The following is a 22,500-nucleotide window of genomic DNA, read 5'->3' on the forward strand; positions in this document are numbered from 1 at the left end:
CACAGTTGTGAACGCAATTTTTGCAATTGCGTAAAGAAGCCTGAAAAATTCAGGACTTCAACAGGGTTTGAAACCGTGACCTCGCGATACCGGTGCGGCGGTCTAACCAACTGAGCTATGAAGCCACTGACGTTAGGACCTGGTCATTTGTAGGTTCTAATGTTCCCGTGAGGAATGAATCAACGATGAAATGATATGATATGAAGTGGCTCATATATGAACTGCGGATATGAAATCAAGTGAAGCTGCAGGGCCGTAGCTAGCATGAGGCAAGACGAGGCAATTGCCTCGTCTTGATTTTGCCCTTGTTTTGAAGAAACGTTTAATTGAGAAAATAATCCCTGGAAAAAATTGGATTGGTTAAGATAAAACCAGCTAAAATAAGGTGGATGAATTGAGAGGAGAAGCATTTTAATGAGGTTAATAGTCGACGTTCGATATACAATATCTATCAATATGTATCAATATTATTATAACATGGCTCCTAGGCTTTCAGGTCACTCTTCTATATTTGGTGTTGTTTGTCTCCTTGGAAATTGAGAGACAAAAGATACTTGAAAATTTTGCAATTTTGACCTGAAAGCCTCGGACCCATGCTTGAATATTGATATATCGAACGTGGCCTTTCATGTGAGCTGTGAGTAGCGGTTTTTTTTTTTTAAGATTTAAGGTTACAAAGTTGCACTTGTTTGATGAAACTGTTGTAGCAAAAATAGAACAAAGTCTTTGAGACGAATTCCCTAACAACGCCGAATTTGCACGAGAGGTAAGGAAACTGACTCCTTAATGTATGTCTTTGAGTGAGCAATTCTAGAATAGGGATTCGTTTATCTATGTAAATGGAATAATTTTTTTCCAACAGCTAATGCGTTGGAAGATGAAGAACAGACACTCCGATGCTAAGCAAATCCAAAGCTCGCAACAAGCAGTGAGCCATTGCAATGAAGAATTCTATCCAAACATATCGAACATTTTTCAGCTTCTGTTGACCCTTCCAGTTGGCTCCTGTTCATGCGCGAGCGTTCCTTCAGCTAACTGGGAAAGCTTTTAAATCCTGATCTCAAACAAGCATGGCTAAAGCGAGGCTGAACGGGCTTGTTTTAGCGCACATTCACAAACCAACGGAAATTAACAGCAGTTCTGTTTTAAAGAGATGGTATGCCTTAGCTTTCAGTAAAGATTAAACGACGGCAAAAAGGTTTCACCCTCCTAACTATTAAAGGAGAAGTTTACTACTCTTAATCGTGAAAGTTAGTGACTTCTTTGTCTTTCAAGAATAAAAGGTGACACTGTTTAAGTATTAGAGATGGCAATATTATGACATGGCTGTCTCAGAGTTGAAGAACATAAGCAAGAGTGTATCGAAACAGATTATCGATAAGTGAACATGTATATCATCTAAGGACTAACTTCTCCTAATTATCTACAGTATAAAATCCAGACTCGCCCAAGACTGACTTTTCTGAAGAAATAATGCCACGGAAAATGCTTAAATAAGCATTACTGAGCCACTAGATTTCAAATTATCTGGAGGGTATGCCCCAAGACCCCTCTAGCGGCTCGCGCCTTCGGCGCTCGAAACTTGCCTCCTCTTGTTCTGAAGTCTGGCTACGGCCCTGAAGCTATGATCCTCGCAGTTGTGGACGCAATTTTTGCAATTGCGTAATGAAGCCTGAAAAATTCAGGACTTCAACGGGGATTATCGTTTTGTTTCAATTTCCTCAGTACAGAAGGAAACATGGTGGACGAAAATGAAGAATTTTTTAATCTTCATTGAATCATATTCAAATCAATAATCCAACTCAAGACCCGTGGGGAAAGTCTCCTGGAGACATGCATGTTACCGAATACTGTGGCCAAATTTAGTACTTAACAAACTTGAAGCTCTGGAATGGTTTAGGATTTATATACCGCACATATCAGAAGTGTCTTGGCGTTTTATATATTATTCTTTCTTTAGGGTAAGCTTGGACATGCGTAAAGGCGACTCTGCCAGAGAAGGGTCGGTAACTCCAAAACACCAGGCCTTGATTATACTCCCGCTTTAATATAAAAGAATCATCATTTTCAATACCAGCTTCTTGAATTCTGCAACGAGACATTCACCAGAAACAAACCATCGACATTCTCAGAATCCTATATTCAACCTATTCGTAAGAAAGGCAACCTGTGACTGCCGGAAAATTACAGAGGAATCAGTATCACCTTGTCTCCGATTGAATCAAAGATTTACAACTCCCTTATTCTTAAGCCACTCATCGGAAGAAACCAATACGGTTTTCGCAAAGGACGATCTACGCTACCACAGATCCTCTCTCCAAGACGTATAATTGAAGAACTGAAGGTCTCGGAAAAGAAAGCATCCATTGTGTTTGTCGACTTGTGTAAAGCATTCGACAGTGTGGACAGGAACGCGACGTTACATATGCTTTCTAACTACGGAGTGCCAGGGGAGATAATTAATGCTATCGCAGTATAAATGTACGATAACCGATCGTGTTTTGTACAGACTCCCGATGGTCTCAGTACAGGGGCGTTTCCTACAACAGCAAGCATATTACAAGGCGACACGCTAGCACCATTTCTCTTTGTCATCGTCGTGGACTATGTCCTTAGTCAGTCGACAATATCAACCACTGCGGTCTTCATATAGTCCGTCGCTGTGGTCGACTGAGCTACAAACATCTAATAGGACTTAGACTATGCTGACGATCTTGCACTTGTTGCTGAGCAGATATTAAACGTCCTTCCAGGAGCTTCTTGTTTCACTAGAGAATGCAGCAGCGAAAGTTGGTCTTATACTCAACGCAAAAAAGACAGAATGCATGCCTATTAACCAAGACCTTGGCCACCAATCAATTCTTTCACGAGATGGTTCTGCCATAAAGGAGGTTAATGGCTTTGAATACCTCGAACGGGTCATTCGTTGCTAATGGTAAGGAAGATTTTAGCTCACGTAAGGGTCAAGCATGGGCCGCTTGCAACAAACTGAATTACATATGGAAATCAGACATCGCAAAATCCACTAAGATCAAATTCTTTAGGGCCTGTGTTGAAAGCATTCTGCTATTGACCTTATTTTTAAATGACGGTCAATTTATAATTCTTTTGTCCAAGTGTAAATTAGCCAACCAAGTCTCGATACCATACAGTACTAGTGAATTGAAGAGAATTCTTGCTCTAAAATGAGGCTTGGTAGGCTAATTTGCACATTAGCAAAAGAATAATAAAACAGTTGCCATTAATGAATAATGTCTATATGGAGCCTAAACGTGGACAATAAACGAAGAGCTGGAAAAACGCCTTGATGGAACATACACCAGATTACTTATGCAGTGTATCCCAATGAGAGGGTTTCAATTATATCAGTAGCATGAATGTCATAACTGGCACCATTTAGAACTCTAGCAGCACGAAACTGAAATCTTTGGAGCTTATCTTTTAGGAATTTGCCGCAGGTGTCCCACAAAGGGGTCCAATATTCCAAGTAAGGCTGTACTAAGCTCTTATAAACCTTTTCAAGTATGTTTGTCAATATGACTAAGTTTTATAATTTGGTATTGTTATCAATGATAAATGTATGAAAGTAATTGTAAGGCACTAGAAACTGCGGTATGAAGCATCTCTAAGCTTTAACAAGTTCAGTGCAAACTGATGAATTTTTCGACAGTCTCAGGAACTACACCAACATAAGATAGACCAAATTTTTGCACAGCTCTTGCAGCAATACATTTTAAATACAGTCTTTTCCTTGTCGAAAGAATTCTTCGCGATTCATCGGTTTCGGCAATGTCTATGGGTCTTTTCCTGTCCTTGTTTACTAAATCCTTATGGGCTCCTCCATCTAACAGTGCCTCTAATACATCTCTTAAGAGCTGCACATCGCTGGCACTAGGTTTAAAAGCCACAGCTAAATGAAGAGCACTGTCCCCCTCTCTATTGACAACGTTGACACTACACCCAGCGTTTAGAAGCAGTCTTACCGTCTTGACGCATGGAGTCTTCAACACACGTTCAATTCCAGCTGGAAAATCCATTTTTGTTGGAGTTTTACACCATGAAGCCAAGTGGAGAAGAGTGTTTCCCTCACGGCTTCGAGGGTTTAAGAGCAGGAATTTTTTAACTGACTTAAGAATATCTGCTTTGTCTTGTTCCGGTCCTTGCACTTTGGTATACAGCATTAGAAGTTTCAATGCATAATAAAGCAGTTTTTCTAATTCGTCAACCTTAGATCCCTTTTGCAGCTTTCTGGATTGCAGTTCCTGTTCCTGCAATCTCTTATATTCAAAACACAGATTGTCAAACACTTCTTTTAGAAACGCTGACCTTAAGACCACGTTTTTGACCAGCATCTCCGCAAATACATCAACAAGATGATCTACAGCTTCTGTGATCAGCCCATTGCAGCGTTTGGCTATTTGAATGGCATGTCGCCTCAAACCAATGCAAAGATCATAGCTGCCACAGTCAGCGTAAATGGCTCCACAGTATCTGATTGGAGAGATAATTTCTTCATTGTCATTCCCAAGGATTCTTTCTCTGATTAAAAGGCCCTCCATGCGTATAGCATGATTATCATCCTCCAATAAGGAGAGTTCGTCAGGAGTGTTACTCTCCTTTCTATTCTGGTAAGCACCAAGAGTTTCCATTTTCTTTTTGAGGAAGGGACAGGATGGGTCTTTAAATCTCTCTTCCATGCCACGTTTCATGTAAAAATATGCTTTCTGGGGCTTTTTATTTGCCATAGTGGCACCTAGAAGCTCAAGGGCATCAATTCTCTGTTCTGTTTTGCATTCCGCTCTACTGCAAAAATACTCAACCAATTCAGCTTTGCTATTATTACTAGCTGAAAGAAGTGGTGTTAATCGATTAAAGTTTGGCATCTGTACTGCTCCGAAAGCAAGTAGCTTATTGACGATCTCAAGGTGCCCAGTCTTTGCAGCATAGTGGAGAGCCGTGTCACCCTTCTTGTCTTGTAGATTTACATTTGCACCGTGTTCGATGAGATAGGTAGCAACACTCATGTACCCTTTATAGCATGTTACCATAAGAGGGGTACTCTCAAATTCATTCGTCGCATTAACATCAGCGCCTTTCTCGACCAAATATGTCACAATGTCAAACCACCCCTTGTAAGCGGCTGCTCTCAAAGGAGTAGATTTCGTCGAAGTTCGGCAGTCGATTTCAGCATTTCGTTCGATCAAAAATGTCACAACATCAAGATGTCCAGCTGCAGCAGCCGCCCACAGAGGTGTACAACCCTCAATCGGATTTGGATTATCCTTGTCTTCAAATTTCAAAGTTCCCCGAGCTTCGATGTCTGCTCGGTAGCTCAGAAGCTTCTTCACAGAATCCAGGTTTCCATTGCGTGCAGCAATGATCAGCGGAGTCACGACTTGATTGTCATCTTCCGTTTTCGCTTCCAACGCTATGCTTCTCTCGCTAACGCTCATCTGTTTCAGAGCATCGCAAAGTACGTCAACCACATTGTCTCGAGCAGCTTTGTAGAGTGTATCCACATTTCTTATGTTGTCATCCATTTTATAGCACTGCAAGCCAAAGCGTTGTAAGCCGGAAATTTAAACTATACTTCCGGCATGATTTACTGGAATGATTACGTCAGCCATTGCTCGAATACCTCTTGAAATTAACTAATTCAGCTGATTTAAAGTCATGACCGTTTGAGAATTCTGCAATTAATTAAACCAAATTTAAATTGCAAATATAAATCAATTCAGTCACCAAATCATCATATCTTCAAATGTCTGACTGCTTATTTGTCAGTAGGCTCGGTTTTCTTTAAAGTTTTGTTTTCTTTCTTTGTTCTTTCAGGAGAACTGATATTGTCACGCAGTAGGTTGCGTGACTCCGTTCGGAGCATGCGTTGACGGGTAGAAAGAGGCTTTTGAACACTGGCTAATGTATCAGTGAGTTCCAGCTGCGCCCATGCACCACCCCCACCCCCGGGCTAACACTGTATTGGATTACTTTTTTCTGGGATTACAAATTCCCTTGGGTGGGAATACTCTAAGCTAACGAATGCTCCGCGGCGGGGACCACGGGAGGACGAAATACATCATTAATGTTAATTAAGTAACGTAACGTAACTACCAATTACGTAACGTAACGTGACGACTTGATTGTTCCGTAACGTAACGTAACAATTACCGCCCAATATCGGTGATTCCAATAGTGGCAAAGGTGTTTGAAAAGATAGTTTATGAACAGCTTTATGCCTATTTGGAAGCGCACGATATTCTATGTCAAAATCAATCAGGGTTTCGTGCTAATCATTCAACTGTAACAGCTTTGTTGGAAGCGACAGATTCTTGGGCATATAATATTGATAACGGGAAAATCAATGGAGTCATTTTTTCTAGATTTGAAAAAAGCTTTTGACACTGTTGATCATCAGATCCTTCTATCGAAACTAAACTATTATGGTATACATGGCAAATCTTTCAAATGGTTTCAGTCATACTTAGAAAACCGCACACAAAAATGCTCTGTGAACGGGTCGCTATCCAATAGCTGCACATTGACATGCGGCGTCCCTCAAGGGACCATCCTCGGTCCATTATTGTTCTTATTATATATCAACGATCTTCCAAATTGCTTATCAAATTGTAAACCGAGAATGTACGCTGACGACACGCACCTTACATACGCGGGCAGCAATCTTGAGAATGTTCAGTTTTGTCTAAATGAAGACCTAGCAAACGTTTTCAACTGGCTACAAGCGAACAAACTCACATTGAACATGACCAAAACCGAATTCATGCTAATAGGGTCAAGGCAGAGACTGAATACTCTCACAGCTTCACCAACAATTAGAATGACCAATACTCAAGTGAGCCAGGTTACAGCTACAAAATCGCTTGGTGTGATAATAGACGATAAACTCGATTGGCATAGTCACATCGAAAAATTAACTAAAAAGATCGCCTCTGGTATCGGGGCCCTAAAGCGAATTAGGCACCTGATTCCAGCATCAACCTTACATCTCATTTACCAAGCTTTAGTAAAACCTCACTTTGATTACTGTGACATTGTTTGGGGTAACTGTGGGAAAACGCTACGAGACAAACTGCAGAACTTGCAGAATAGAGCAGCCCGTGTGTTGACATTCTCGAACTATGATGCTGATGCAACTGAGCTACTCGAGTTTTTAGGGTGGAAAAATCTTGCACGCCAGCAGGAAATTCATAAAGCCACTATGGTGTTCAGATGTCTGCACGGGCTAGCTCCGGAGTATCTGTATTCAAAGTTTACGTGGCTTGACTCTGCTTTATGTCCTCAGGGACTCTGAAAATAACCTCAATGTTCCATTACCGCGCACTGATTATTACCGAAAAAGCTTTAGCTACAATGGCGCCACATTATGGAACAGTCTACCATGCGATATAAGGAACACAGAGTCTCTGGGGGTATTTAAACGCAAGATTAATGACATTCTTTAAGTCCAACGCACGGCATTCACGGAAAACAGCTTTTAGTTTATAGCTTGAACTTTAAATATTTTTAAATATTTTATATTTTAACTAGTTTGTATTTTATTGTAATCATTTTAAAATTTTACCTTTTGTAATTTAGATTTTAGCCTTGTTTGTAATCTTAGCTGATGATTTTACCGTGCATAAATAATAAAATATCATATCATCATATCATATCATTGGCTTCACAATTACTGGTAAACCCAGTAGTTTACATTATGGGCCGAAGAGAAATAGAAATGAATGATATAGCTAAATTAACTGAGAGAGAGTAATAGGAAGTGATAAGAATTGTACTGTTATGAGCGACAGGAGAGCGCAGGGACGAATCTTACCAGAGTGAGTAGTCGTAGCAGGATCACGTGAAAAACCAAAAACCGTTTATAGGTGTGCAACCAATCTCTACAGACACAAATAACAATGATGAAATGTACAAATGCTGGATGACGAACAAAAGGTGGAATTGAGGGCTGTATTGTTTGTGTAATCCAACATGGCTGTGATGCAAACCAAGAATACAGTCATGAAACTCGTGCCAGTATGAGATTTTTCATGTAAACATCCCTTCAGTCGCCCATTGCATGTAAACTCTGAAAAAGAAACTGCACCACTGGAGTATCGACGGACTCCGACTTTACGTGGGAACCGTGAACCGTGTAATCAATGCTTTATTTACAATGATACTCAATTCGATCTGAAATGAACACAATTACATAATAATTGTTAAGATATACGAGTACGATGAAATCAGTTAGCGAATGAACAGAAAAGAACCAACACAAATACTGAGAACTAAGCTTACTTCTGTGGCGTGTTTCTCCGCAATTGCTAAAATTACGTCCATAACTGCGAGGATCATAGCTTTACTTGATTTCATACTCGCAGTTCAGTATATGACTCATTTCAGATATCATTTCGTTCATTGATTCATTCCTCACGGGAAACTGAGAACCCGCAAATGACTAGCTCACAACGTTAGTGCCTTCATAGCTCAGTTGGTTAGAGCGTTGCACCGGTATCGCGAAGTCACGGGTTCAAACCCCGTTGAAATCCTGAATTTTTCATTCTCTACGAAATTGCTAAAATTGCGTGCATAAGGATCACGCATAGCTTTACTTGACTATCTAAACTATCAGGTCAATAAAGACACAAGGAGCCCGTGAACACTCCATAATCTATCTCATTTAATTTCAAGTAAGTCATTGCATTCACTTCAGGCAGGATTTAAATGCATTCTCGTCACCAGAGCCTCGGATCGACCCAAGGCTCTGGGAAACTCTATGTAGAAGAAAATGCGCTGTAGGGTTCTTCAAGCCAAAAGCCTTACGGCGCCTACTCACTCCTCGTGCAAACATGAATGCACCAACTAGAGACGCTTTTCATTGTTCTTCACGAAAACCAATGAGAAGACACTTTGTTTCAGGGTTCCCCAGAGCTCTTCTCTCCCTCAGTCAAGAGAAGAGCTCTGGAGTCGAGATTGGATTTATATGGTACCATAACATTGTGGTTACGTGATACATAAAAGTAGTGATAACTCCTCTAACAAGAAGGTCTCTTGAAAGTGGTGAAACTGGTCAAGCCACCTTAAATTGTTCATATGAGTGCAAGGATCGCTTTTCTCTTTCGTCCAAAACCCGCGCTTCAAAATACGTGCATTTGTTTCAAAATGTAAACAATGATGTCGACCAGCAAAGACTCCCTTATAATACTTCAAATGGGTTTTGTATTTTTTCTTTAGCTGAAGTACGCCGAAAGGGTGCGAGACGGTAGCAACGGAAAAGGAGGGTGGCGTCCATCAGCCTTCTCATCCCACAAGATTGTTTGTTCTCAGTCGCTTGTACTTGGTTTCGCTAATTCATTTGTTCCACCGAGACAGGGCACCCCCTAACATACATTTGCTGTCTCTTACTATCACTCAGCGCAGAGGCGGTGAATAAGGTGGCTAGACACCCCCCTCCCCCCCCCCCCCCCCGCAATCCCCCATTTTGGCTCCCTTTTTTTCTATTTATCTCCGTTTTATTGTATTTTAATTTTTGCTGTAATAGATACTGTTTACCTGACGACAACATTTTTATTAATGTAAACATAAACACATAGTCAAAATGGCAGCCTAAACTATCTAACTATCTGGACTTTGGCCAGAGTATATACTTCGATTTTTTCAATTCACTCCATTAAAATATTCCTAGATCCGCCTCTGCATTTGCCGATCTACAGCCTTTACACGTTGCTCTGCTTACAAATTCGAGTAATTTGGTATGAGACTAAGCAGGGCACTCAAGGAAATCGTCTATCTAAAAGTGAGGCCAAACATTTTTATGGAGTAGGGCGTATAAACATAGCATAGCATTTACAGCTTATTTTAGCATTTATAAACTCAAAGTTAATTTTCCCATATAAAGGCTGTAAATCGTATACCGAGCTTGGGCTGCCTGTGGTGTAAAAAATGTCTTGCGTTTCACCCTCCTTTGCTGGATTTCTTTTCAGCGAAATGTCGCTTACGCCTCAGAAAAAATTGAAAAAACAAAACGACAAAAGACTAATTTACATTATCACACTCCGTTGATAAAACCAAATTTTAGAAACAATTTTGTCTTACATTTCACCCTCCTTTGTTGGATATCTTTTCAAAAACAAAAAGAGAAAAGACTAACGATAAAACGGAGAAAAAACAGAGATAGTGAAAACGTTTAAACGCAGCAGATTTCGGGCCCGATCTTCCCACAGGCGGCCCAGAGTCGGAAGGTAAACAATTATAAGGATTTGTATGGGAATCTCGATAACAGACTGAAAAAGATATTTACCCGCAAAAGTTCTCAATAAAAAAGCCGTACTTTATTGTCATGGTGAATTTCTTGCTTTTTGTATGTTTTTTTGCCTGATTGAATGCGATTTAAGCGACTTCTCAAATTCCCGAGTCGTCACTCTTCCTTTATTTAGGGAAGAGTGACGACTCGGGAATTTCAGAAGTCGCTATGATGTTTGGTTTTTTGAAGTGACGTTTTCGTCGCAGTTACCTACCCCCTTTAAAATACCCCCGCGGGTCTTTGATGCAGTGGCTCTTGCATGTTGGAATCTGATTTTTTTTCAGCCGGACATAGTGTTTCGCATTCAAATATTCTGAAAAGAAGCCTGAAAAGGGAATATTTGAATCCGGCAAACGACGCAAACTTTTAGGGCCGGGACCTGCTAAATTTTCCGGATCTGGAAACGACACATTCCAATTGTGTCGTTTCAGTGGAGGTTTCAGATATTTTGGAAAAAGTAGTTCACTTGGAAAGCGGAGGAATATTTTTCCAAGCTCGAAAAGAACGTTTGCTAACCCACGGAGTATCTTTTTTTGGTTCAGTCCCAAGGAGTCAATGTAAGAAGCTAGTAAGGTCAAGTAAGCTCTCCAGCTTTCCGTGGCTGAGTGATTCCTCTCCTGAGACGCTTAACCAGAGGAATTATATTATCTGAGGGTAAAATTATGGAAAACCGACGGAAATTCATTTTCGTTAAAGGTCATATCCACGCGACTTGCCACGCGAGTGTAAATTTGGTTGGTATGGCAACATTGAGTGGAAGAATGACGTGCTCTTTATTTGCATGCCTTTGAAACGAACAGCAAGCAAAGCAATCCAAGTCATGCCGCCAAATTAAGCTGAGGTAAACTGCTTCATGGGATTGGGGATTTGAAGGATTTGTATTTGCTTCCACAATTGATCATGGTAAGTTAAGAAAGGAGTCACCTTGTACGAACGTAAAGGCCGTTGTTGAGTGCCGAACAATGGAGCCCTGTTGCTTTGTTTACTAATATCAACCTTGTTTCTAACAAATCGCACATTTGATTTTTAAGCCGGGAGGATACAAATCTGGTAAAGTTAGAAAATCACAGAGCAGCAGAAGTAGAAGCCGGGGAAGCAGTCGAAGTCCTTCCAGAAAAGGAGGCAAGAAAAGTGGGAAGAAATCGCGCTCACCGTCACCCACAAAAACAAAGAGAGATGTCGATTTGCTGAGTCCCGAGGCAATGTCAAATGGTTATTATATCGCTCATAACGCTTCGCAGTTTTTGCAGTTTAGAGGCTTTGGATGGGAATCTGGTGCGAAGGGAAAGAAAAAGAAAAAGGGAAAAGGAAAAAAGAAGAAATGATACTTTGTGGAATCAAGGTGTCCAATGTCTGACACCATGCAAATGTGCATTCGTGACCATTCCAGCTGGAGTGCGTTGCCAATTATAAGTATGCAAAGAAGTGGACGAGATCAACCGATCAACTGTACGCTATTCTCACAGGGATTCATTAAACACGATGGAGGAATGATTTTGCAATAGATAAGTGGCTGTTTGTATAGATATGTGTCGAACTCAAAAGGACGTGAAGCAAAGCACACTGCCTCAGTGTGCTGCCCTCATCAAAAACTTCTGGCCTCGGTTGTTCAACGAAAGGTGGATAACGCCAGCTAACGCTACCCACCGGATAAAGCACTACATCAGGCCTCAGTTGTTCGAAGGGTGGATAGAAGCGCTATCCACTGGATAAGTCACTGTCTACTGGATAACTCAATTGATTTTGCTAGTGTTTATCTGCTGGATAGTGATTTCTCCGGTGGGTAGCATTATCCACCCTTTGAACAACTGAGGCCAGAAAAACCAATTGACTTATCCAGTGGATAGTGATTTATCCAGAGGATAGTCCTAGCCACCCTTTGAACAACTGGAGCCTGATCAACAATTTACAAAAGGTGATTTTTCTACTGACCGTGTGAATAGATGATGACGATAATTTTGATAAAAATAACATTTTGACGGCAACAACAAAAACGATGATGATTATTACCCTCTGCCCAACTATTCTTCCCCATTCCATGAAATTGCCATCATTTATGTTACTCTTCTTGCTCACATTTTTCTTCACTGGCTGTTTTTTTCATTAACGATCTCAGCCATATAACCCAAGACTTCAATCAAGTTACTATTCTCACTGCATAATTAATTAGCTCATTGCAAAACATGCTGTTATTCCGTCGCATTCCCCCGTTTTCACCCGTGCTATAGCGCCAGTAATGCTTTGTGCCATTTGGAGTTTAAATTTGGTCTCTCCGCTTTAACGTGGTCTTTTCGTCCTGTACTCCACAAAGACAGTCGTCTTTTGTGACCCGCCGACCTCCCCTGGGGGCTGGGGGCGGTTGACCAAGCTCCTATCTGCCCATATCCTCATTGCATGCCTACTGCCTCATCAGTCACGGACTCTTCCCATAACTTAAACTTATGCGATGAGGTAATGAGTATGCAGTGAGGATATAGTACTATTTATAATAAATTATTGTTAATTAAGAATCAACTTTAATTATTGTTGTTATTACCAGTATTTCAAATTGTACATCTTGAGTCAGACCTCTTCACCTCTGCTTGCTACTTTTCTCAATTATTTTGTATTTTTTAACCAAAGCACTGGTGGTCAGTAGAGAGGGCAGCAAGGGCAGTAGCCGGAAGGGGGGGGGGGGGGTACTCCCAGAAAAATTGGTGGGTGTGTGCGGCTCATTTCCTGAAACCCTAGACCAGTCTGTGATTTTCCTACCCTATTTCAGTCCTGACCAAAAATTTAATACAGTACCCTACTTCAGAGCTATTTCAGCTGTTACACGGTTGGCGTAATAATTTGAGAAAGGCTTTGTTGATAGTCTTATTGCCTAATGAGTAAGAAGGAACTTCTTCTAAAAAAACATGCCCAATTCAAGACTTGAGTAAACAAACCATACCCAATTTCAGACCAAAATGGCCAAAATCAATACCCTATTTCAGATCAAAACGGCTAAAAAATTATACCCTTTAGGGCCGCACATACTTATATAGCCCATATAAGGGAGTGCCCCCCCCCTTCAGGGGCAGAAGTTTGTGACCTGTGAATTGAGTTCAGAGACAGTATTATATATGTATTTTTATTTTAACCAAATTGCCGTATAGACCACTGTGTGAATCTCTTACTAAGGAGACATAGTCGAAACTTGCTATATTTGTGAGTTTGTGTGCAAACTATTGCATCTTGTGTAAAAGAAAAGTGATAGTATATTTGAATAAAAAATCGGAGGATCAAAAGTCCAGGTTAGGGTTGCAGGTCATTGTGTTACTATAACCAGGGTTCGTGCTACTCCTTGAAGTCCTTGAAAAGCCCTGAAATTTAATTTTGGACTTCAAGGGCACTTGAAAAGCCCTTGAGAAAAAGGATTTTGTGGAAAGCTGATTGAAAACTCCTTGAATTTTTGCTTGGGTGAAAATTGTTAAGCCAAGCCAAGTTAAAGAGACATTTCAAAATTTGAGCCCAAAATTGAATACCAGGGAAACATGGTTTTAAATTAATATTAAACCAAAAATTAAAATTATGCCCATGCGTGCACTTAACCTGCAGCATGTGGTAAGGAATATCAAGGTAGGCTTTTTCAGCAAAGAAAACACCGAAGCACTATGTATGGCATAGATATCTTCTTATAAGACTTCTTGAAAACTCCTTGCATACTCCTGGAATTTTACAGACAAAATCCAGCACGAACCCTGATAACTGAAACATCCCAAACCTTTACAAAAATGCTAACCTTAGGCTAACATTGTTTTATAGGCCTAATGTTAGCATTAGTAAAGTTTTGGGTTGTTTCAGCTTTGGTGAAACAGTGACCTGCAACTATAACCTGTAACCTGAAACATGTAGTTTTGCCCTCCATAAAAAGTGTTTAAAAGTCTAGAAGTTATATATTTCATTCCTCAATGTGTGTCATAGTTTGATCAGTTCTTTGATTAAGCCCTTGTGAATAAGCCTCTTTCAACAATTTTGTATCTGGTTAACTTTGAAGTTTTCATAAGACCAAGAAATAACAATAATATGAGTAATCCATCTTATGCATGTGGATAGGTGGTAATTTTTGAAGGGGGGTGGGGTTGTGTTTTTTGGGAGGGAGGGATGAGTCTATCTGGTCAATGACTCCTTTCCCTTAGGGCTAAATATGATTATGTAATGAGTCATTTCTCTTAGAATGCAACAATAAAAAATAAATGAGAATGGTAAACAGGATATATAAAAAAGGAAATTAAACAGACAGTGGGAAGTCACTCAGTACAAAGATGTGCTTCACAAACAGTGGCCAATGTTTTGGATAAAAACAGTTGCATTCTTGTAAATGGATCACACATTAGTTTCACCTGAAATAAACTGGTATATGTCACTTTCATGAAAGAAATTTCAAAACATTAGGTTAAGAACAGGTGTCACCAACACTACTCACAAAATAATGGCATGGCAAATCAAAAGAATGTTTTTGATGTGACCAATGGAGCGTGTTAACGTAGTACGATTATTTCAGTCCTTTCAAAGTTCAGTGAGCTAAGAAATGAAAATGAGGGCAGCCAGGTGGTGACAAGATTAGAAGCCAATTACAAAAGCTGTTAAAAAGGAGCAGCCAATTACGACATGCGTTATATCGACGCTAGTCCTGCGATGTCATGACGAGTGGACCACCCCATAGCTACTTAGCACATGCGTGGCAGCATCTCGCCCGTTTGTTCTATTGAGCAGCCGCCATCGCGTTCTCCTTTCCGCGCAAGTCGGACGAGCAGCTTCTTTGCGCAGATTCAGAACCTTCCCCGAGTTATTTTGATCCTACCGTCAAACCAGGTATCTTAGAGTGTAGTTTAGCTAGCGGTTTGGTCTTGTTTGAGCGGTAATGGAGCATTGTTTGGCGTTCGTCTGTGTAAGTATGCTAGACCGATGTTAATCTAGCAAATGAAAGATTTTAAAAGACGAAAAGAAAGTAATATTTTGAAAGGAAAACACTTCTTACTTAACTGTGATCAAGTTCCCGAGGGAATGAAATCGACGACAGTGATGTATATTTCGTAAGGACTTTTCTCTCGATATTCTTCGCTGTTTTAGAAGTGAAAATGTTAGTTGAAGGCGAGTGTTTGGAAACACATTTCATATTCATACGTCGGCTGAAAATTGAATGAAGGGGCATCAAAGTGCTGGTGTGATTATTGTTTTGTCGCTGACTTGCGCTTACGTACTCTTAACGATTTGTTTCTCCTTGTATTTCCAGCAATCTGGCGCAAGTAAGCCTTCACCAGGTTGGGTTATCCCAACTATCTCAAAGCATGTCACAGACAATTCAAATGTCTCATTCGATGAGTCAATCGATGAGTCAAATGTCGGACGATGAGCCGTCTTCACCAGAATCAACAACCTTCGATGGCTCCGACCTGTTAAATTCCACTGTCAGTGATGAAGTAACGGCGCAGCTAGCAGCAGCGGGGCCGGTTGGGGTAGCAGCCGCGGCTGCTATCGCCACTGGAAAGAAGAGAAAACGGCCGCATTCTTTCGAAACCAACCCGTCGATACGCAAACGACAACAAACGCGACTACTCCGAAAATTAAGAGCCACCATTGATGAATATACAACGAGAGTTGGGCAACAAGCTGTTGTGTTGTGTGTCTGCCCTGGTAAACCCAATCCCCTTTTCAAGGTGTTTGGGGCTGTACCTCTTGAAAATGTCGTCAGAAATCTCAAGCAACTTGTACTTCAAGACCTGGAGCATGCCTTAACCGAACATGCCCCTCCACCACCCCCAGAAAATCCAGACATCTACACCTTACCCCCATTGGTTATAGATGGCATCCCAACACCGGTAGACAAAATGACCCAAGCTCAGCTACGTGCATTTATCCCGATGATGTTGAGGTATTCCACTGGCCGCGGAAAGCCAGGATGGGGCAAAGATTCAACTAGACCAGCTTGGTGGCCGTCAGATCTGCCCTGGCAGAATGTACGTAGTGATTGCCGCAGTGAGGATGAGAAAGCAAGGATTTCATGGACAAATGCCTTGCGGCAGATTGTGAAAAACTGCTACAAATACCATGGGCGAGAAGATCTGCTTCCTGCATTCTCGGAGGGAGAGAGCCACCAACACCAATATGTGCAACAGCCTCATCAAATGGTCCATACAATTTCAAATGCCGATGGAACTGTTTCCCTCATTCAAGTTGATGCATCAGGTGCAGTCAGTACGCTATCAGATGCAGCAACCTCGCAAACAGAAGCAACACAAGCTGTAGCAACATTGGCAGAAGTTGCCGCCGCAACTCAAGTGGAAGTGACCCTGACACAGCCAGGACAAGCAGGTGATACTGTCACCATCGATCAAAGCGATTTGTCACATACTGAAGCCATTGCTCAGGCAGCTGTCGCCACTCTTGCTGAAGCCACCTTAGCTGACGGAGGTCAAATTGTCTTACCAGAACATGCAGCTGCTGCCGCCGCAGCATTGGCAAATGTCCAGGATAACTTGACTACCTCCAACATGGTGACTATTCCAGTCCAAGCTGCGGCGTCATTAATGCAGATTCAAACACATCACCTACCTGCAAGCACCCATTCACAATACATGTCTGCATCTGTTCCTCAAGTAGCTATGGCACCACATTCAATTATTCAAACTGTAACCACCTCTGCCGTGGGTGGTCATGATGACCACACCCACATGGTAGACACATGTGAAGGTGTTCCAGTCGCTACCCAAGCAGTAGAGGTAGTTACTCTTGAAAATGCTCAAGATCCTATGAACTAATCCAATGAGATGCTGTTGTCTTGACTGTCATTTCAGTACAGCTAAAACAACTTATTGATTTGTTCGTCTGCATTTTGATAATCATCCTTAGAGATTCACTCATCAATGGTAATCATAATATCCTGCATTTCACTGGAATGATGTAAATTAATGATTTTCAAAGTATATTTTATTCTGTGAGTTCTGTACATTTACCCTCTAAAGGAAGAATCTGTAGTGTCCACCACATGCAGAGAAGACTTTGAGAAGAATCCCATGGAATACAGACAATTTAAGTTAACCCTTTCTTGTGCACAGCTTTATGATATCCACTAATTTAATTTAGTCCTTCCTCGCATCTCTCTGTTAAATTGCAGTCAATTGTCAGCCAGTTAGTTCTGAAATAAGCTTTGCAGGATTTATGTAAGTAATGTTATTGGAGGCAAAATAGACAGCACATACTTCCTCATCCATTTATTTTTATGTTCTGCTTGAATCGTACTGGATCCATTGTCCAGTCTTATCCCTCCTGGTGAGATTTTTAACTTAAAGAAACATAAGGTAGAACAGAATGTAAGAAGTTAGATGCCACTTTACCATGGCTTTTCAATTAAGTGGGAATGCTCAAGAGCTTTCGAACACCTCCAGTGGTCAGAATTAATGATGATAAAAGCTAATGCGTACCACTTCCAACTTGTTTTTGCAATAGTGAAACTGGACTGTCATTTGACGAACCAATCAGGCTACAATATTATGTTCATGCATGCAGCTGTTTCATTTCATTTTCTTGAAGGATTGGCAAACTATGAGCTCGCTGAAATGTCTTTTTTTGCCATCCCAAAAATTAGTGATTGTAACATGTACAGACATGCACAGTTGGCCTTAACATGCCAACACATTTGGAACCACTGAACATGCAAGAAGAATAATTGAACTTGAGTATGAATTGATCCAGGTGTCATTAAAATAACTCACAAGTTTCAAACAAAAGGTGGTGACATATGGCCACATTTCTTGTTTAAAGAATCATTTTTGATTGACTTATTTAAATATTTAAAGGTTTTATGAGAAATGTAGGTTTAGTGTTTTACAACAATCACCTAAAAAGCAAGCTGTTGATTTATGATTGTCAGTTATAGTATGTATTGTGGTTCCAAGAATATTAACATTATCTTCTTCCACAGTTTCGAGAAGTCCTTGTTTTTGGATTATATAATAATTGTTAATCGGAATCTGTGGGAGTGGGGAGGGGAGTTTCCATAGTTATCCATTGGGATGTGGTGAACTTAACATTAAATTATGCTCTATGACAAAGTGGTGTCATCTGTTCTTTTGAAAAGCCTGTTCACCCTCTCCCTTTAAAGAGTGATAATTGTAGATTTTACTGTCTAACGCCAGATGATTTTACTTGTCAATGGGGCCATCTTCACGGATGAAAGGGTTAACACTGAAAATCATACTTCTTACAAATGATTGTTGCAAAAGCATCATTGAAGTTGTTGTTAAGTCTTTCTGAGGGATTTTTACAGTGATTTAACCCATTGACTCCTGGGGGTTCCCCATTGACGAGTAAAATCATCTGGCGTTAGACCGAGTAAAATACTCTGGTTTAGGCCAGTTTGGATGTTAAAGGGTCAACCCTTCAACATCCAACATATTTTACTCTGTCTAACGCCAGATGATTTACTCGTCAATGGGTTAAGTCCCAGGAGTCAATTGGTCAAGCATATAGCAAGAAAACACCAACAGAAACAATGGTGTTTACAGTAATATTGATATCTGGGCATACAGCAGTGGGCTCCAGTACCAAGGAAATTTTCTGCTGGCCCCAAGACCAGCTCATTCTTTAGGCTTATCCTTTTGATCAAGCCTGGATTTTTTAGGCTTCTTTGCTACTGCTAAGTTGCTTCATTAATTTTGATGACCACTTCCACTGACTTCTTTAACTGTCAAGCAACAAAGTGTAAAGAAAATTGTTGTTCCCTTTTGAACTCAGTCGTGTGCAGCTGACATGGGCATAAGTTTATGTTAACTTCAACTTAACGGACATTGAGTCCCACCATATTCTGCACAAACCCTTTACTTGGCTGGTATTAACATCAATGTTTTCTGCATGCATGACAGACTTGGCTTACAAACTTTGAGTGTCTTGCTAAGTCTTAACATCATGCAAAAATTTATTGCACTATTAATAATAATATCCTGACTGTTACACTTTTGACCAAAGATTTCTCCTTTCACTGCTGCCACTTACAGGGTGTTTGCAGCAAGAGCTGGACTGTCAAAAACAGAAACAAAGTGAATCGATTTGACTCAATCACAGTGATGGTTGCCACCTGTTGGCCTGTTGTTAGGGAGCTTAAGCACGTGCATTTTTGAGACGTGGATAACAACTGGAAAAGAACATTTGCATTCAAGGGCAGTGGTGTTTCCCAGATTTTTACACTAATCATCTCTAAAATGTAAATTCGGTTGTGTGAAGACAAGTTAGAAGGGAAAACAGCTCGCTTCCGGTGACCATTTGCATCTCAAAAACATGCATGCTTAAGCTCTCTGTACATGTTACCACAAAGACTGACAGCCATGATGATGGAACCCTTTAAAGCCTGAAGATTTGAAGATTTCAAGGGCCCAAATATGAATTTGTTACATCAGTTGAGAGGCTCATGCAACTTCCAGTTGTGAAAAGTAAACTTGACAGCATTGAAAAAAAGTCAAATTTCTTTATTTCATTTTGTGGTAGCAGCTGTTTCCATTTTTATTAAATTACAACTTCATTAAAACATTGGACACTACCCGCACAATATTGTCATTTTGGAAAGCTACTTTAAAAGTGTTGATTAATACAGTACATGGTCATATTAATAGTTACTGAAACAAGTTCATTACACCAGGCTATTGAAAAAACAGCTCCCAGAATAAAGGGCTAGTCTTCCTTTTATTGGGTAGTCTGGGTTCTCGCAATGCATTAACTTATTATTTTCATGGGCAACTTTGAGTGATTATTTCAATGGGTTGACAGGAATGCTGTCTGTGTGCATTTTACCCAGTTTTCATTTAAAAAACACTAAACCTACCATAACAGAGCCCCTCCAACTACGTAAAACAAATAATGCTATTAGGAGTTGACAAAAATTATTATTTAGAGCAACAAGTCACCGGTACTCGTTTCATGCTAAGATGGCCAAACAACACATTAGACATAGTATTACAGGAAAAATTTAACGAGGAAAAAAGTTCCTTAGACTTCAGCCGTAAAACCACAAGAATTTAGTAGGATTGGATACAGCAAAGTAAAAGGTACCATTTGCAAGATAGACTGGATCACATCTATTTGAGGGAAACAAAGAGATTGCCCGAAAAGTGAACATGGTCTTTTGTCCACACTGAAAACCCAAGGAAAACTCCCTTGGAAATATTAAAGAAGGAAATCTTTATAGTAATAACAATTTCATACCAAAAAAAATCATTGGACAAAAATAACTGTAAAATACATTATCATTTCTATCATTTGATTTTGTACTTTTTGTTGTCACCAAGGACCAGAAATGAAATAAATTGTCAATAATTAACTAGGATTGATCTCTTGCTGCTTTTTCGTAAGTCAAGCATGTGCCTTGTTCTAAATAATAAATATTATTATTCCTTCCACAGTATTCCATTATCCATTACAGTCAATTATTATTGCTAAACCTTCAAAAATTATGGTTATAATTATATTATTATGTGCCAGTTTCAATATTTTCCAGCAGGAGATTCACAAGTCCAAAGGAATTTCCTTTGAAACAGGGAGGCAGTTCATTAAAAAGTTTTGTTTCTGTTTATCATAGTTTTCCTCCATTTTGACAAACTGGACGAAACATATCTAGATGCGACAAACCAGTAAAGATAACTTTATTTGGCATTTGTCTTCTGTTGTGAGGTCCGTGTCTTGTCAACCAGTCAATCAAATACGACAAATATTCTTTAGACCTACGGATCTCTACAGAATTGGTGCCAGAAAATCAATTTTACGAGGCAGAAATGAAAAATAATATTCAAGGAAAGTGTATTCCATCGGACTCTAAATCTGTTAACCATGAGATTTTTGTGCCTCATCGTAAGACCATGAGATTGCCCTAAAAACTGTGAGTCTCAAGGCAAAACCATGAGACTTGAGATCTGCCTTGCAAATGGCCTCCTGCAATTCTGCACTAAACTGCTGAATAAACTGAATGCAAAAATGGCAACCTGTAAATTATTCTTTTATCCTTGTGCAAACTGCCTGACTACAATTAGTGGCCAAAGCCTTACAACATTCATTCTTTTAAGATGGTTCTCTTTCTTAGTTTGACACCCTTGTGGTTATCAGTCACAGGTGCCCCTCAACGGCTTTTTTTTCATTTTTCGAAACTAAATTTGGGTGGATGTCAATCAAATGTTTCCATGACGAATTCAACTGCCACCAAATGAGCAGGACTATTGTCATGGAAACAAGTGATTGACGTCCAACCAAATTTAGTTTCAAAAAATGAAAAAAGAAGCCATTGAGGGGCACCGGTGACTGGTAACTGCAGTAATGAAACTTAAAACATAACCATGGTGTAACCTTGGATTTCAACTAATGGTAACAAATAATTTTTTTTTCAAAAACTCAACACCCTCTCTGCTCTCAATACAAAAGATTTGCAGTCATGTGGGATGCAACACTGAGATTATCATACATGTAGTTGATGCAATAAAACATTTTAACTGGGACATCATTCCATTTGGCAGTCTGCAATTATTTTGCTAGTGACAGAGGGATCTGGGTTTTCTTCATTAGCCAGATTACACTATCGAGAACAAAAACAAACTCTACCACTGCTGTATACCTCAGAACCAAACTTGTGTAACCTCAATCGATCCCATACCAATTTTAGCCATCTTCTCCCTCATTAACTCGTTGACCCCTGGCCGGAATGGGTTAAAGTGTGGACAAAATGACTCTATGTAGGACCAGCCTAGGTATTGTTAAATCAATGAACTTGGCCACCATGTTGCAGAGTTCATGTACACAAATCACCCCAAGGTGCTCAATTTGACTAACCAGATTTTTTGCAAAGTCTCAAAAGTGATCCTGGTTGCTCCTTTTTTTTGATACAATGTAAGTAAAGGACAACAAAAGACACAGTGCAAACAAATATTGCCTCCACTTTTTTGGTGGAGTCTAACTTGAACTACTCAGACAGGACTCTACCATTCTATTACAGCAATGAGAAAACAAGTCAGGGAGTACTGCTGCACCAGTTTATCCAACTTGCAGTTGAAGATAGAAACGGGAAAACTATACACCAATAAGCTTCATTTAAAAGAAAAGCCATTATTTTAATAATTCTAATCATTTTACCATACGTCATAAAATTATATGACACCACTAGCTAAAGATGGTGCGAAGGAGATTCTTGTGATGGCCAATAA

General features: G+C 40.1%; 2 protein-coding genes, 1 long non-coding RNA gene and 1 pseudogene across 6 annotated transcripts in view; 2 read left to right on the forward strand and 2 right to left on the reverse strand.

The window, feature by feature from the left end:
* Positions 1 to 3,553: 3,553 nt before the first annotated feature.
* LOC138057489 (protein fem-1 homolog B pseudogene) lies at positions 3,554 to 5,556 on the reverse strand (annotated as a pseudogene).
* Positions 5,557 to 11,066: 5,510 nt separating this feature from the next.
* LOC138055251 (uncharacterized) lies at positions 11,067 to 11,794 on the forward strand. The gene is made up of 2 exons (XR_011133421.1): positions 11,067 to 11,203; positions 11,332 to 11,794. It is a non-coding gene; the product is annotated as an uncharacterized lncRNA (long non-coding RNA).
* Positions 11,795 to 15,015: 3,221 nt separating this feature from the next.
* On the forward strand, positions 15,016 to 18,375 carry LOC138055249 (nuclear respiratory factor 1-like). 2 transcript variants are annotated; one of them, XM_068901226.1, is made up of 2 exons: positions 15,016 to 15,136; positions 15,558 to 18,375. In XM_068901226.1, the coding sequence occupies exon 2, from the start codon at positions 15,613 to 15,615 to the stop codon at positions 17,080 to 17,082; it is 1,470 nt and encodes a 489-aa protein (XP_068757327.1). In that variant the 5' UTR covers positions 15,016 to 15,136; positions 15,558 to 15,612; the 3' UTR covers positions 17,083 to 18,375. The 2 variants fall into 2 exon arrangements, with proteins under 2 accessions (XP_068757327.1, XP_068757328.1); XM_068901227.1 differs by having other exon boundaries at positions 15,060 to 15,212.
* A 1,389-nt stretch (positions 18,376 to 19,764) lies between these two features.
* Positions 19,765 to 22,500, reverse strand: part of LOC138055252 (putative adenosylhomocysteinase 3) — a 33,718-nt gene continuing 30,982 nt past the window's right edge. For all 3 annotated transcript variants that reach the window (XM_068901229.1, XM_068901231.1, XM_068901228.1), the window contains one exon: positions 19,765 to 22,500. This exon is cut by the window's right edge and continues 108 nt beyond it. The gene's annotated coding sequence lies outside the window, so the exon portion shown is untranslated.

The sequence above is a fragment of the Montipora capricornis genome, chromosome 7 (assembly GCF_036669925.1).
Source record: "Montipora capricornis isolate CH-2021 chromosome 7, ASM3666992v2, whole genome shotgun sequence".
NCBI classification, from domain to species: Eukaryota; Metazoa; Cnidaria; class Anthozoa; order Scleractinia; family Acroporidae; genus Montipora; species Montipora capricornis.

Excerpts from the sequence above, each read along its gene's own strand:
- LOC138055249 (XM_068901226.1), top strand. The coding sequence starts at position 15,613 with ATGTCACAGACAATTCAAATGTCTCATTCGATGAGTCAATCGATGAGT.